Here is a 16775-nt window from a genome sequence, read left to right on the forward strand (position 1 = left end):
ATGGGGAGTGCAATTTGCGACCCACCTCATTAATATTCATGAGGTGGGTCTTTGCGACCCCATAGCGAGTCGCAGAAGGTGTCTGAGACACCTTTCTGCATACAATTTTGCGAGTTGCAAATTGCAAGTCGGTATGACTCGCAATTTGCAACTTGCAAAATTTTCTTTTCCTACATCTGGCCCTAAATGTACTCCTTTATCCATTACTGGGATTTAACCCACTACAAACAAAGAAAACACAAACTCAAATAAGGGACTCAGTCAAGAGATGCGTTTCTTGAAATAAGGTATAAAATAATATGTTGTGCTGCACAGGTCCCAAAGTCAAGTAACTTATTAATACCGGGCTTGATGGCTGATCCCACATCATTTAATGGTTTTCTGTTTTCATTGTGGTAGCGTGCGGTGCGTACCTTTCCATTATCCAGGGAGGCAGGCCTGGCATATCAATCTAGCACACATCTGCCATTCCAGCATCCGTGGCTACTGGCAGCTGCACGTTGTAGAACCTGAAGGTTGCATCGAAGGGCGAGTCTAAGGCTCGTTAATCAGTAGCCAGTTGGGCTACTCATAAACCTTTATGAAGAGGTGCGTCTTCAGTGCTTTCCAAATCGAGGGGACCTTCAGCTGTACCATTTTAAAGGAGAAGGGCTTTCCAAAGACAAGGGGCCAGAGAAGCGAGAGTCAAACCAGCAAACAGCATCTCCTGGTTATCTCTAGGGAAAATAAACCTGAGGCTCATTTCTTGCAACACCTTCCTGATGTACTGTGGACCAGTAACCGAAACGACTGTATGAGAAAGCAGGCATTCTCTGGTCGAGCCCTTATGTCGTCTTACAGATCATTAGTGTAGGTACAATGTAATACACAATATAATACGTTTACTTGATGTAGTCATGCACAATAAACAAGGAGTTGGATCGAAGGATTTCATGAAATGACAATCAAAGATAATAATATAAAAATGAACACAGCAGCCAGGTTTTACGTCGCTAGTAACGTATAGTTCTAATGCATTGCTATATTTAACCCCTTAGCTGCTGGACCTCCCCCCCACCCTCCTCAGTGCTGAGCCCTTTTTTGGCTATCTGGGGTAGTCCGCACTTAGGCCTTAATAACTTTCAGCCTCTTTCCAGTTAGTGACAGAAATGGGTGTGAAACCGATGCTGGATCCAGGGAAGCTAAACATTTATGAAAGGTAGACAAAATTCTGAATTCAGCAAGGTGTCATTTGTGTAGATCCTAAAAGGTTTTCCTACAGAAAATAACAGCTGAAATAAAAACAATTGAAATTGAGGTAAAAAAAACAGCCATTTTTGTAATTTTTTCCTGAAATGTCAGATTTTTTAAAGCAATATACTGTTACATCTGCTGGACTGGTTGCAGGGATATATATGGCTTGTAGGTTGATCAAGATCCCTAGGTACCTAAAGCCAATAAATGAGCTGCACCTTGCAATGGTTTTTCATTCTATACCGGGTATACAGCAATTCATTTGCTGAAGTATAAAGAGGGAAACATAGGTATCAATAAAACCTTTGTATATCCAAAATGGGCACAAGATAAGGTGAGGAGAAGCCAGTGGTTATTTGCACGTCTCTGAATTCCGAAGTGCCAATACTAGCATGTGAATTAAATGGCATTTCTCAAATAGACGTCTTTTTTTACAAACTGGCTAATGTTTGGAAGAGAAAAATGTAGAGAAAGACAAGGGGCAATAACACTTGTTCTGCTATTCTGTGTTCCCCCAAGTCTCCCGATAAAAATGGTACCTCACTTGCGTGGGTAGACCTAATGCCCGTGATAGGAAATGCAACATGGACACATCACATTTTTACATTGAAAATTGACGTGTTTTTTGGAAAGTGCCTAGCTGTGGATTTTGGTCTCTAGCTCATCCAGCACCTAGGGAAACCTACCAAACCTGTAAATTTTTTAAAACTAGACATTTAGGGGAATCCAAGATGGGGTGACTTATGGGGCTCTCACCAGGTTCTGTTACCCAGAATCCTTTGCAAACCTCAATATTTGGCAAAAAAAACACTTTTTGCTCACATTTTGGTAATAGAAAGTTCTGGAATCTGAGAGGAGCCACAAATTTCCTTCCACTCAGCATTCCCCCAAGTCTCCCGATTAAAATGGTACCTCACTTGTGTGGGTAGGCCTAGTGCCCACAAAAGGAATAGATCACACAACGGTCAATGTTGGTCCTTACATGAGGGCAACTGTTGACCCTTGGGTGATCCATTTCTGACGCAGGCACTAGGTACAGGCACTCAAGTGGGGCAGCGTTTTTATCAGGACAGTTGTGGAAACCCTGGGTGGTAGGAGTTTTGTGGATCCCAGCATATTCCTGTAGTTTGTATGACAGAAATGCAAGAACAAATAGAGTTTTTATTCAACATTTCAGCTTTGCAGGGTATTCTGGATAGGAAAACTTTGGGGAATCCACACCTCTGTGGACTCCCCCTGAAGTCTACTTTCCAGAAATGTCTGGGTTTGGTATGTTTCCCTATATGGCCGCTGAGCCCAGGACCAAAAACGCAGGGGCTGAACTAAATTGGGGAACTGCCAAGAGAGCACTCTATGTGCCTGCTGCCGCACGCATCTGCTCTCTGGGTTGGGCTAACCCGCTATTGTCCTGCTGCACAGACTGTGCTTGCGAAGGGACAGCAGGACTGACCTCACCACCTTCCTCATAATTACTGGAAGAGGAGTTATCAACTGGAACTGCTCTGACTGAAAAATTACTCCCAGAGTCTGCGCCATTGCCCTGTCCCTCAGATGCTGTCTCAGTATCTGCTGTCTCAGTCTCTGATACTATGTCAGAGCTGTCCTCTATAACCTGAATTAGGGCTTGAGCAGCAGTCATCCAACGAGATGCCTTCTCTGTTACTGGCTAAAACACTAGCCTATGAAGACAGTCACAAAATTGCTGGTGGGTGTGTGTGATACCTGCAGCAATACAGGTCACCTTGCCTTCGCTTCTTCCCTCAATCAGCATGTTCTCTCAAGATACTCAAAAAAACTAAAAAGACACCCTATCACATCACCTTGTCACATACCAATCGTCACAGTCTTTAGCGCCCAGTACAACAATCATTATTGGTTCTCCCACTCCCATTACCTCTTCCTCCGATTCCCGAACTACCACTCAGCAAAAGTGCATTTCATCTCTTCATAGCTCCCCTTGGACATACATTTTATTTGTATTATAGTGCAGGTAATGGCTGGCTTTACTAATCCACTCAGCTATTCACATATAATACAGTTTCAATCCTTTCAGCTATTCACATATAATACAGTTTCAATCCTTTCAGTAGGCATATAAACCTTCTGCGCTACTTTATGGCATCAAAACTGCCACTAGACAAAAGTCAGATCCTTTTCTAACAGAAACATAATCACAAGAGTTACTTGAGACTTTTTTATTACTGCCTGAAAGCTACAGTTGAAACGCCTCTGTTGAAGTATGTGCATTGCTTTCAAGATGCAAGCTGCAACTGCAAGAGAACTGGTGATGAAAATATTTATATGTTTTATATATATATATAATGTAATGAGATGACTTTTATACTTGGATGTGGTTTTCCTGGGGGCCCGTCGCAGCCCCCAGGGAAACCACACACGTTGACAAAAGTGATCGGGGTAAACCTACCTTTAAAAAAAATATATGGCCCCAGGGGGGAGGGGGTGGCCATTTACCGAGGGGGCCGACCCCCCCCCCCCAAGTGAAATCCCTGGTGTACAGCTGCGAGCGAGGGCCAGGAAGCCCGTTCAGGAAGGCCTCGTTTGAAAGGGGAGAATCTCCCCTTTCAAGCAAGGCCTTCCCGAACGTCGGGAAGGCCATTTGGGGCTGTTTTCCCCACTGGAGCAGGAAGCGGCCGCACTAAAGCGGTTAAGACAATAGCAAAATTAAAGAGGTGAGGCATTTTAACAGTACTTATTGATATGAAGTAGCAGCAATGCAAATAAATGCACTTTGATACGAGCAAGTTAGCATGCACCTTTCCTCTGAGGATCACCTACAATCAAGCACAAAGGCTAGCAAGGGGAGCTTCAATGCCCAGTGGTCCTGTTTCTAAGGGTGATTATGTTTTTAACTGAGTATGGAAGAGAGAAACACTCTAAGGATTACTGTCCTGGGAAGGTCTGTTTCAGCTAAGTGTTGGTAACTTGTCACCATCTAGTCTTGACAAGCCGCCAAACATTTGGTGCTTCTTCAATAAAATTTGCATGGTGTTCACCCCAACTAAGTGTGACATCACATACCAGATAAAGAAACTGAAGTTTGGCGTAGCATAGGAATAAAGTTGAAAGGGAATACTGTGATGATCGCAAAAACCCTGCATCACAAGTAAACATTCCATATGTTTTAGAAATGCTAACATTTTCAAATGTAAATATTGACAAGTTGTACAGACAAATAACTGCACCAGAAAACACTCTAAGATGGAAATGTCAGGATGCATTAGCATTAGGCAGGGAAGTACTGCCTCTGTGCCATATTCAAAGAGGGTAGTGATGTGGCCTACATTGTTTTGCACATAAATTCCCTATTCAGAAATAAATTGCGTGAACATAACCTTTCACAAAGATGAATTGAAAGCCATATTTGATAAATAATAGCTTTTGTGTTTTATTTTAGACCTGCCTCAGTCTTTGGTGGACTGAGACAGAAAAAAGCATCATTGCAGGGGGAAAGTTACTGCACGTCAATGCCACTGACTTTTGCTTCTGTAGAAATCAATCACTTCACTGAGTGTTATTTTTTGCAAAACCAAAAATATACTAGCTGGCCACTCCATGATCCTTTGGCCACCCGAATTACATTTTAGTCAGAAATGCTGCCTCCAAATTGGTAGGGATTCTTTTCAGAGTTCCAGTAGTGGTCAGCAATTTGAGTGTTCGGGGGGTTGGCCACACTTGCACACACACCCATCTACATGCATGCTTACTGACATCCCCATGGATTCACAAGCACACACACACACCTATTAACAGCACACACAAATACATACATTCATACACGCACATACACATCACAAGTTTGAGAAAAAAATAACTTACCGGCTACAGCAGTGATGTCAGCTTCCAAGATTCCTTGAGAATTGGGATTGCCACGTCCTCTCATTGGCTGACTTTTCTCAGCCTGACAGACACTCTATTTATGTTGGCCAGAAGATGAAGGGATGAGGCTCCTCGGCTCTTAAGGATCAGCTGCTGCTCAAGGGTTCCCCAAATTTGGTAGGCAGTCCTTTGTTGGGCTGGATGCTATGAGATTTCCACCACATCAGTGGGCTGGCAGGATGCTCACTGAACTTAAAATTATATGAGGTGGCGGTGAGGGTTGAATAATTCTATCAATCATCTGTACACAGACAACATTTAGTCACATTTCCAAATTGTAGGATGTTATGAAGCCCATTCTAAATGCTAATTAAAATATTGGGGTCCTTGTGCACTGTGGTTTCCCATGGGGTAACCAGGAAACCCACAAGGGTGTTAATTAACTCAGATGGAGGAGATGTTTTTACCAACCCAGACCACTGGTTCTTAGCTGGTAGGTGATATAACCCCACATCCAAGTAACCCTGGGTAGACAGCCAGATCCATTGCCCAATTTTTAGGATAGCTACCTAATGTACATATATATACAGCTGATCTAAATACAGTTAATTGTCAGTGATTATCATAAAGCAGGTGTAGATCCATCTCTTTGGACCTTATTTGAACAAACCTTGGGCTAACCAATATCCTTGCATTTGATTTAAAAAAGCAGAAGAATATAGTCTCCTCACAATCATCTTGGAAACTGGAACCTTTGTCAAAAGATTTTACTACTCCCGTGGGAATTTGGATTGTTAATCCGTGGGGTAGACAGGCCAGAATTTTGATGTGAGCTGTGAGGAGGCTCCCATAATGCCCAGGCAATGTAACCCATGAAAGATTGGTGAGACTTTCTTGACTTACCCATGCTAGCTTGGCTCAAGCATAAATGCCTTTCCACAGAAGTTCACGTGAAACTCATATACAAGAACAACCAAAACAATAATAGAATTAAGAAAAAAACTGTAAAGGTCCAAAGTATTAGTTAAACAGGCACACGTTTGATATGTTGAAAGTCCACACGAAAATGTTATTTAGGGCACATACCTTAGGGCGAAATAAATTGCGGGCTCTCTTTAATGGGATAGACCTTTCATCAGTATTTTCTATTGCAGGCTATAAAAAGTTGCTCTGTGTTCTCAAGATTAATTATCCGCTATTATTCTGCCAAATAAGATTGAAACTAGATCTTGGAAACCCATGGCTGATTATGGCTAGATGGCATGGATTGAGGTAGGAAGCAGCACATGAGGGAGAGAGCGTGAAAACACATGCAGCCATGCAGTGCTGAAAGTAAAAGAGAAAAGTAGCTCTCTGAAATGGATACCAGAACTAGAACGTGCATGGCAGATGTTCGGCTATGTCACTTTATTGCATCATTATTAATGAAAGTAGGTTGCATGAGCTTTGAGGTACTTTTTTATTCAGCATATTATTTTGAAAAGATTACACCAAAACCTATTTGTGTCTTTACATGAACTTTAGGTACTTTTATTGAGCATGTAATTTCGAAAAGATAACACCTGTTTTGTGCCTTTGGTTTAACCCTTTCTTCGTTTTGTTGAGTGAATTTGTGTGATGTGGGGTGCATGGTCTTTGAGCTGAAATGGTGTGCAGAAAGGATTTCAGATATGTGCACTAAGTTTTGAACTTTAACTCTAGTAAAATAATAAGACAGAGGTGATCTGCAAGTGAGAATTAGTGCTAGTAGCCAATTATCTGCCCAGTTGATTTTCTTTCACCTTAAACACCATTTATACTTCTAATGTTTGACTAATTATGTGTGGTCACTTGTTTTGACATGACAATTAACTGCTACCTTGCCTACTGTGCAACCCCTCTGTTAATTAATTAGGTTTCTCTGTTACCTTTAGTCCATTCCGCTAATTGACCAATTCCGTCCGGCAAAGGAGGAACTTGGAGAGAGTAAAGATACTTCTTCCAGCACCAATAAGACCCTCATTTCCCTGTCAGCTCTGATTACAGTGTTCTCGCTAGGAGCAAGTGATAAAGGAGACAACTACAGGTTCTTCAGTGAGCACAACAAAGATGCCACTTTTTTTAAGGTAGGTGAATGGAATACCTTCTGCGAAATATACAGACCTGGAGTCTACTTTCCTAAGTAGCACATTGAGCTACTTCCTGAATATGCATTTGTAGATTTTGGACAGCATAATTTCGGAATTTGTTCTGAGACACACCCCTTGAGCTCTGCAATAACCACTGATGTGCTCTGATCTGAGCGAAGTAAATTTTGAGCAACGCGCAAAAGGTTTGCCATAAAATATTAAGAGTTAAGAAAATAGTATATTATGGCCCCGAAGAAGTGGTGCTGATGCCGTGAAACACGTGTTGGCTGTAGAAAGATATTTATACATTGATGGATAACAACTTTGAAGTATGGAGTTCAGGACACATTTATTTTCTCATCCGTTGTATGGCAATCATGATGTTGATGTGAAAAAAACACAATAATTAATTAATTGGAGGCTTATTGAGGTGCATGACTGTTGATTTGTGATAATTCGGCATCTATACCGTGATAAAATATAAAAACATCAAGAAGCATGCAATATTATGCACTGTTGTTGCTCCCCATGCTGAACTGTTGTATATGGATTTAATTATGAACCAGAGAGATTACTGGCTCCGTGCATGAGCGGCGCAGGTACTATAATTTCAGTTACCCCTAAAACTGAAACTTGTATACAATAAAAAAAAGGCTGGGGTGGCAGATCTTTCAGGAGTTAGAGCCCCAAACTGTGGAATGCCCATCCTGTGGTATACATTTGACCTTCACTTTCACCCTCTTCCTGGAAAAACTAAAAACACATCTTTTTGGTTAACTGTTTGCCTTCCTGTGTCCTACCCTCTCTTTCTTGTGTGACTGCCTTAGGGCCATGATGCACTTTAACAGTAAATAACTAAGTTAATTAAATAATTATAATAAATAATTAATTAACAATGTGCCTATATTCATGAGCCTGAGATGGTGACTGTAGTAGCCCTCTTTCTTTCATGTCTCATTGGAGAACGCAGTGAAAGCCACACTTAGAAATTGCTAGTTGTAATGAAAAAGGTGATTTTATTTTTAGCTAGGACAGGTCTTTGCGGAATTCTTTTCACAATTGTATCAAGTTGTTAATTCTAAACCGTATACGGCCTTTTTAAGTCCTTCAGATAACAAATAACCTAAACTCTTCAATCTCAATCACCTTTCCGCCTTTTTCTTGATCTGGAAGTAGACCTATCAGCTCTCCTCCAGCATACCCCTTCCAAATCTCAATAATTCTGCTTTTCTTTAGCTTTCTGCTACAGTTTTGCTTGTTCAGCCAGCCTACCTACCATTGTAAACTTTAACACATCCTCCCTTCCAAAGCTCCCGCTCTGACATCAGTGGTTCCATAAACCACCAAACCCCCATTGAGTACCTTCCTGGATGAGTGACATCTGCCTGCTGATTCTCTGAAGAGCATTACTCTGAAGTATTAATGCTCTTGCTAGAGGGTGTTATTTGCACCCAGAATAGGGCTATACAACACTTCGCCATTGCTGTGCCCTTTATTTGCCATGAACTTTGGATCAGGTGACCAAAGTCATCAGCCATTCTCTCCCTGTGAGGTGGTGATGTACCCCATTCCTTGCATTTACTACCAATAGCAGCATCCTGTCACTCGTTCACCAAGAGCGTCACTGACAACTCCACATAACATACCTCTGCTTGATGTCCTAGGACATTTCTAGGTTTCGATTTCCCCTCTACAGGTGCATCTCCTGTGTGGGTCCTGCCCCCTCATTTGCATCATAGGACTCACAGCTGCCCTCCTGCTGACCACTCTGTCCATCTTTGCAGCTGCCTGGTGGGTTCCCTTACCTTGTGGGGTCTCGTCCTCTGATTACACATCCAACGTTTCACCCCATGTTTGACACTGCCTTCTCGGGTGGGTCCGTCTTGGCAAGCATGATTTAGCAGCTGTCTGAAGAAAAGGTATTTCTCCTTGGTTGCTCTTCTAGTCTGTTATAAGTGCACCTACTATAGCTAGACGTCGGATGCAGAGGCTGCTTCCTTCCAATCCATTACAATACCACATTATGGACTTAAAGGAATTCATGTAATGTAATCAATCACTCAGTTACTAACACTATGAGTGTTATTTTAATATGAGGAATGGGGCAGGGTCTAGAGTTGTGTGCCTAAACATAGCTGTGTATTTTACAGAATCACACATTTCGTAATCAAAATAATAAAATGTCTCTTGTCTTGCAGCGATTACCACACATTTTCATTGAAATGGGCTCAGTTGATATGGAACCTATTCCTATTGAGCGACTTCTACATCATCCTTTCATCGAAGATGTCATTGAAAACGATCTTCAGTACAAACTTCCGGTGAGTATATCACTTGTAGTGTTGCTCAGTGAACAGCAGATATGTGAAAAATAATTAAATGTATTAAAACGTTTGAATTAGAGTATTAGAATTCATTTACTTGAATATACTTCATGGGGCGATGCTAAATCCAGTCTTCTGAATAAACGACAATATTAATTAACTTAAATGCTAGATCCATTGAGATTCCATTGATAAATCTTGCTTTACTGCTTTTATAATATAATTGATCTCTCCACCTTTTCTCACTTCAGACCCACACAAACAGGCTTCATTCAAGGCCTCTCTTTGCTCCACTGTCTCTACATGGCATTTTCAGTATCCATGTTCCCACACTCACAACCTCACTGCATGGTCTCTACCTTCTCCTATCCCCGCACAGCTTCTGCTTTCTCCAGTCGCCTCATGCAGTTTTATTCATTCTCCAGTCCTCCCAGCATCCACTATTGCACTGTCTCTAGATGTGTAGTCTTACCTCCCTCCAGAACCTCACACTTAAAGCTGCTATGCACTGCTTCTTACTTCATTCCCTCCTGCGTACTCACAGCTGCCTTCCATGCCGAGAACTTTCTTGAATGGCCTCTTTTTTGTCCATAACCTATCCTTCGTACCTCATTGAAAGACTATATTCAAGGCCATCCACATCTCCAGTCCCACAATACTGACTTACATTCACAAATTCCTCAGTAGTCATAGCACCCTTCAAAACAAAGATTGTGGAAGATCTATCATCTGCATCAAATTATTTGTTGGTCTTGGCCAACTGTGCCCCTCCTTCCTTTTAGCCTCATTGGTGAAACAGAAAAAATCTCTCTCTCACACACTCTCTCACACTCTCTCGCTCTCTCTCCCATGGTCTCTTCTTTCCCACTCATTCATAAACCAGTTCTCTGGACTTCATGCTAATATTGAACTAACTCAACCACTTTGAGGCTACTTGTGGTCCATCACACTTGTTCATTTATCCATCAGTACACTACCTCAAACCAAGAACTATGTTTCCTATCTCAAAAATAAAAATTGCCAATCTCCATCCCCTCACAGCTCAACCTTGCTGTACAAACAATCTCCTAATTCCTCCATAATTCCTTCCTTTCAAGCCATACTCTATCTTTCATACCATCTAACCCTTCTTCACCTTTACTGTTACTGCCTCCCTCTTGATTCCTGGATATCCGCTTTCTCAAGAATATGTGATGGAACAACTAGGTCCCAAACAACTACTTGCCTAAACCACTACTGCTAAACAACTAAAAAGTCTCTACAACGAAGTACTGAACAACTACTGTCTAAACAACGATTTTGCCTGAATAACGATTGCCTGAACAACAAATTTTAAGGTAAGTTTTTCTTTTTTTCTAATAGTTTATTAGTTGTTTAGAAAATATATATATATATATATCTCAATCAATTCTCATATATATATATATATATATATATCCAAGAAAGAAGTGACACAAACAGATGATCTCATTAAAGAACAAAAATATATTTCTACTACAACGTTCGGGATCCAGATTTTTGCCCTGGCTGGCTGTTGTTTTCTTGTGATCCTGCATCTTCCAGTATATATATATATATATATATATATATAAATTCTAAACAACTAATAAACCATAAAAACAAAGAAAATCTTACCTTAAAATGTGTTGTTCAGGCAAGCGTTATTCAGGCAAAATGTTGTTTAGACAGTAGTTGTTCAGTACTTCGTTGTACAAACTTTTTAGTTGTTTAGCAGTAGTTGTTTAGGCATGTAGTTGTTTAGGACCTAGTTGTTCAGGATGTTTCCCTTTCTCAAAGCAATCATTCCTACTCACCTGGACTGACCTCAAACATCACACAACAATGAACATCTCAAGGAATACAATTAGGTACTTATTTATTTAATACTTAATTATATTCAGTGTTGCATGGGTAAAGGAACACATCAAAGCATAAGGCTAAGAGGCACATAACAAAAAAAATGATTTGAGGTTAGCTCTACCTTTATGTTATGGTCTTTCGGAGTTGTACCTGTGGACCAGGAGAAAAGAGGCTGAACAAGGGTTGCTGCAACTTCATTGCAGCCATCATTGAAGGGTGTTTTCAGTACTTCAAAGATATAATAATTTCACTTATACTATACCCTAAATAGCTGGCCTTTATTGACAACTCGGTTTATACCACTGTTACCTAACTTTCAACCTCTGAGCCAACAACATTGCTGCATTATTTCACCTGAAGCTCAACAAAATTAGAACTACTGTCGCAACTCTCCTGAGAGCCCTACATACAACTCACATTCACTACCAGGCCTTCTGATCCATTCAGCCACTTTCTGGGTCTTCTCCACTACATCATAAAGCAAAATACTTCCCAAACCAAAACCTGCCAGCCACCTTTTTAGTTCCAATCCTTTATAAAATTATGAAATCCTGTGTTCTATCCTCAGCATTTGGGACTACCAAAAATGCTTCAAAGTCATCTTGGAATCATCATTTACTTAAACAAAACATAATCTTATAGCATCTACCTTGTTTTAGAAAATAACTCTTGAGAAGTTGATCCTCAACCAGCTCACAGCCTATAACTCTTGAGAAGTTGACCCTCAACCAGCTCACAGCCCGTCCCCTGAACTGAGGCAGCTGTCTCACACATTTCTACTTCGATCATTTTTGCTCACTATAATCGACTCTTATCTACCTCACCAACTCAACTGGTGAACTTATTAGCATGTTTGTTCAGTTGAACAACCGTACTTAACCTCAGTCCTTATTCACTTAGCAATAATGGAAACTGCTTCTGTATGGTTGTTCTCTTATCTCTCTCATTGGACCTTCTGAGTTTCCTGGGGCTTGCCTCAGTGCCAACCCAAACCTGCTCCCTTTCATGTTTCCTAAGAATTTGTCCTGTGCTAAATACTATCTTTCATCCTTCAGCTTTTATTTTAAGTAAATCTTTTTTGATTTACTTAGCCATGCATTATTGTTAAGTTTCATATATAACATTCCATTCATTTTTTTGCTAAGTTTTTTCAGTTGTGTTCTTAGTTGACAAATATTATGCTTTTTGCACACTTTCAAGAATAAATAAATTGAAAATCAGTGCAACACTTTGAACAATAAACATTGTTTTTTCTAACATGCCAATGCGTAGCCTAATTTGTGTGTGTGGTGCCTTGTGACAACTGCAGTCTGTCCATCACACGTTATTGGCTTTTTACCAGCTCTTTTGCATGCCCTGTGAGCGGCTATACCTCTGTCTATTGATACATGGTAAAACAAGGTACCAGAGCCATAACCCAGCTTTCCTCCAATATGAGGCATGCCTGTTATCAAGTGTTTGGCAAATGTGTTATCCCTTGAGCCCTTGCAAAACATTTCCATTTGGAGAAGTTTCATGTTGACTATGGTAGACATGACGTAGTTTAGGCACTGGTAATATTGTGTCATATCAGTGGAGACATAAGGCCCAATTCGATCTTGGAGGATGGCCAGTCCTCCACCAGGGTGATGGAGTAAATGACTCTTTCACCTTGATAGAGCTGACACCCATCAAATTTCTTAAATGACAATCGGGCCAGCAGACATTTTAAAGATTGTTAGGTTGTTGCCATCAAACATGATGGAGCCATACTGCAGGAAGTAATTTTTTTATTTTAATTTTGAAAAAGAAAATCCAAAGGGGGGTGCAGCTAACACCTGACAGGAATAGACACGTAGGATCAGAGCTCCAGACCCAAGTGGTTCATGATCATGGAAAACATCTGCTAGGGGGCGCTCACCTACCCATTTGGATATACCATTGTGGTCGGCAACTGGGCGCCCCAGATGCAGTTATCGGAGTGCCTGTTGAAGCAAGTGCCTCCCCTCTCTTCGCCATCCATGAAACCCATGGTGGAGGCCAACTCAGTTTCCTAGATGGCACCTGTGACCTCTGGCCCTTGCCTTGTTTCCTAATCAATCGGACTGGCTGCCAAAATACGAGGCGCACAGCTGAGCTGCACTTTTATTGGTAGGAGAGCGTAATAAAAACATGTATTGCCCACATGCTGAGTGCTTTGCTCCCCCACTGGTCCTACTTCACTGAGATGAGTCTCCTTGTGGCTAAGGAGTAGATTTCTATCTGGAAACTGCATACATGCCTAACTTTTGCAAGGAGAATAGCTTGTTCTTGCAGACACAATGTTACAATCAACGCTGATGAGACTCAAGTTGCTTCTCTCTTGTGGACATAAGTAGGTTTACCTTTTTATGTGCCTAGATGAAAATGTTGCTGACATTTTGTTGTTTTCATACTGCTCACACATAGTGTGTATCTCAGAGTTTATCAGTACACATATCTGGTAGCTGGAGGATATTCCATACATACTCTCAATTTACAATTTGCCTACACATCCCGTCTTGTAGTCATCTTGCTTTTTTGGGCTCTACTCTTTGTGCCATCTCCTGCGCATACCTGCTGTGCTACAGACCTTAGATCACCACAAGCCCACTCTAGCCCAAGGGGCTCTCAATAATAGCTGACACGAGTGACAAAGATTTACAGGAGGAGCACAAAGGCACCAAGGAATTTAAATACTGAACCTGACCCTCCCTTATCAGACTCTCCAATAAACAGTAAACAAGATCTGTCTAATAGTATACAAATCATACTACTGTGGCTCAACATATTATACCATCTGGCCCAGTCAACAAATTCTAACACAGAAAATCTTCAGGTTAAAATGCTGGGTCTAAGGCAAGATGTTAAGGCCCTAGCTGATCACATGGAGGAGGCAGAATCTAGGATCAGCAGGGCAGAAGATAAACAGAACTCACTGATGAAAAAATCGGATCTAATGTCACGTAAGGTAGTGTCCCTGGAAAGGGAGCTACGCGATTTGGAAGATTGTTTGGGGTACGAAAAATTAGCAGATGCAAGGCAGGGATACATTATTTAGAGCATGTATTATCCCTGTGCAGATGATTTTCCTCAATGACACAGTACAACAGACTAGCTGTTTGGGCTTGGCGACAATTAGAGAGTTGAATTTGCCTAGTATACCTGTCCCTTCCAAATTAAACAACTGGCAGCACTATGTGAATGCTACTTTTAGTGAATTTACACATTGGGTCCAGAATGGTACGCTTAACACTTCATCGTTACATCCGGGCGGGTGGTTATTATGGCCTGTAGACGCTAATAAGTGTCATCAACGTTTTGTCACCTCTTCAGGGGGGTTCAGGACTAGTAGGGCAGACCCTCGTTACATTTCACCAGAACATGCTGATATTATAACTACGTACAGCGTTGGGAAGCTTTGTCAACAATGGTTGAAGTCATCCACGCTGGATGCAGTTAAGTCACATCTCAAATTACTGTCTAATGGTACTGATTTACAAGATTTTTTGGCAGGTCCCAAGGTACCACGGAAGAAAAGGTTTTTATACGAAGTTTATAATGAGATTTGGAAACTTTCACAACCGGAGGCTGCAGCCCGGTTGAGGCAGATTGATCAGGAAAATCTGCTGCAGACTTTGTCTGTTGTTGATAATGGCATGCATACCCTTTCTGACCGTGTTTACAGGATTGACAGCATTGTTTCCTCTGCTATTGACATTATTAAATCGGACATGTCTTCTTTATATCATGGGCAGAGTCAGACGCGGTCCATCATGCAGCTGGGTTGGACTCTTCAAACCTTGAAGGCGGGTCACGTTCCATGGCAGCACATTCGTGCCAGAGAGATCTTTATCTCATTCAATTTGACTCGTCAACAACAGTTGATGGCTAAAAAGGAAGCGACATATGTTATGTTGAATATTGAGAAATTGGAGAAACTGCCTTTCACGGTGGCTGAGATTCCGTCAGCTGAGTGGTTGATTCATGGGGTTATTAATTTGCCTATCTCCACTCTGCAATTTACTTCTTGTTTGAAGCACATTCTGGTGGGTAGATATGAACTATTGGGAGACAGTTACATACGCGAGGTGTGGGAGCTTCCCTTTCAATACAGATGTGTTAATGGTTTGAGGGAGGTTTTTCTTAGCGTTAGCGAATGCGAAGCTTCTGTCAGCCATTCCATGGTTTGTAAACAGCTGTCAGCTGTCGCATGGGCTCTCATTATCCTAAATGAGACCACTGGATTTCTAGGCAGCAGGATCGATAACGGTGTGGGGGACTGAGTCTGACCCACTTGTAAAGAACTCTGTCACCCTAAATCCGTTTTTTGCTCCGGCTAACTAGCAGTGCCTCATTTCTCCCATGGGGAAGAAATGATTAGGCAGCCGAGCGCATGACATCTTTGGAACTTCTCAGGGAAGTCGTGGTCACTCAGATCCAAACCAACTCTCTCATTTACAATATGGTCTCATATACAAATGAGAAAGACAGTATAAGTTTTATATAGGGGGTTATTACAACTTTGGAGGAGGTGTTAATCCGTCCCAAAAGTGACGGTAAAGTGACAGATATACCACCAGCCGTATTACGAGTCCATTATATCCTATGGAACTCGTAATACGGCTGGTGGTATATCCGTCACTTTACCGTCACTTTTGGGACAGATTAACACCTCCTCCTAAGTTGTAATAACCCCCATAATGTTTTAATAAAACGACTGTATTTTAGATAATAAGGCGTGAGTCGCAATAACCAGAACGATACAACATAGTAGGATTGAAATAGTCACCAGGAGAGTAAAACATAAGAGCAAAGCTATCATATTGCCTAACAGTTTCTACTCTCCCTCTGCTTGTTCTATTTAGAGCACAGCATGTTAAGCTTCTAGCTTGCCTTTCTGAATCACTGGGGAGACATAAGCCCTCATACCTGAGCAAAGGCCTGTGATCTGGTTCAGCATCTGCAACGAGGCAGTCAGCGTCTAGTTGTGGGTCTCTGGTCGGAATCTCCCTCTTGCATGTATTGGTACAAGGAAGTGATTTTATAACTAACATGTCATCGTGATCACAAAATGTCCCTACGCAGGAATGCCAAATCTAAACTCGTACCACGTCTATCGGCAATGTACCAGACTGTATCCTTGACTGAAGCACAGAGTGAATATGTTATGAAGAACTCCAGTGCTGAAGTAGGCAAAACAGTGTGATATGAATAAAAAACAACACCGTAGAACTGGCTATTTGAAAAATAACAGTACGAAGCCTAATAAAAAGCATTTAGAGCAAAGTGCACAGAGGCTCTAAGCTGTCAGCAAATGAATAAAATACATTCAGGCCAAAGTGCACAAAGGCCTAAAGCCTGAAGCTAATGCGCAAAGTATACGTAAAACTAACCACACTACACCCTCCCCTTG

The 16775-nt window shown here is 41.4% G+C and overlaps 1 protein-coding gene across 2 annotated transcripts in view; it reads left to right on the forward strand.

The window, feature by feature from the left end:
- SPEF2 (sperm flagellar 2) overlaps positions 1 to 16775 on the forward strand; it is a 736330-nt gene that overhangs the window by 682566 nt on the left and 36989 nt on the right. For both annotated transcript variants that reach the window (XM_069220893.1, XM_069220901.1), the window contains 2 exons: positions 6984 to 7175; positions 9377 to 9499. In XM_069220893.1, the coding sequence (XP_069076994.1) occupies positions 6984 to 7175; positions 9377 to 9499 (315 nt within the window). The remainder of the gene's footprint in view (positions 1 to 6983; positions 7176 to 9376; positions 9500 to 16775) is intronic.

The sequence above is a fragment of the Pleurodeles waltl genome, chromosome 1_1 (assembly GCF_031143425.1).
Source record: "Pleurodeles waltl isolate 20211129_DDA chromosome 1_1, aPleWal1.hap1.20221129, whole genome shotgun sequence".
In the NCBI taxonomy this organism is placed as follows: domain Eukaryota; kingdom Metazoa; phylum Chordata; class Amphibia; order Caudata; family Salamandridae; genus Pleurodeles; species Pleurodeles waltl.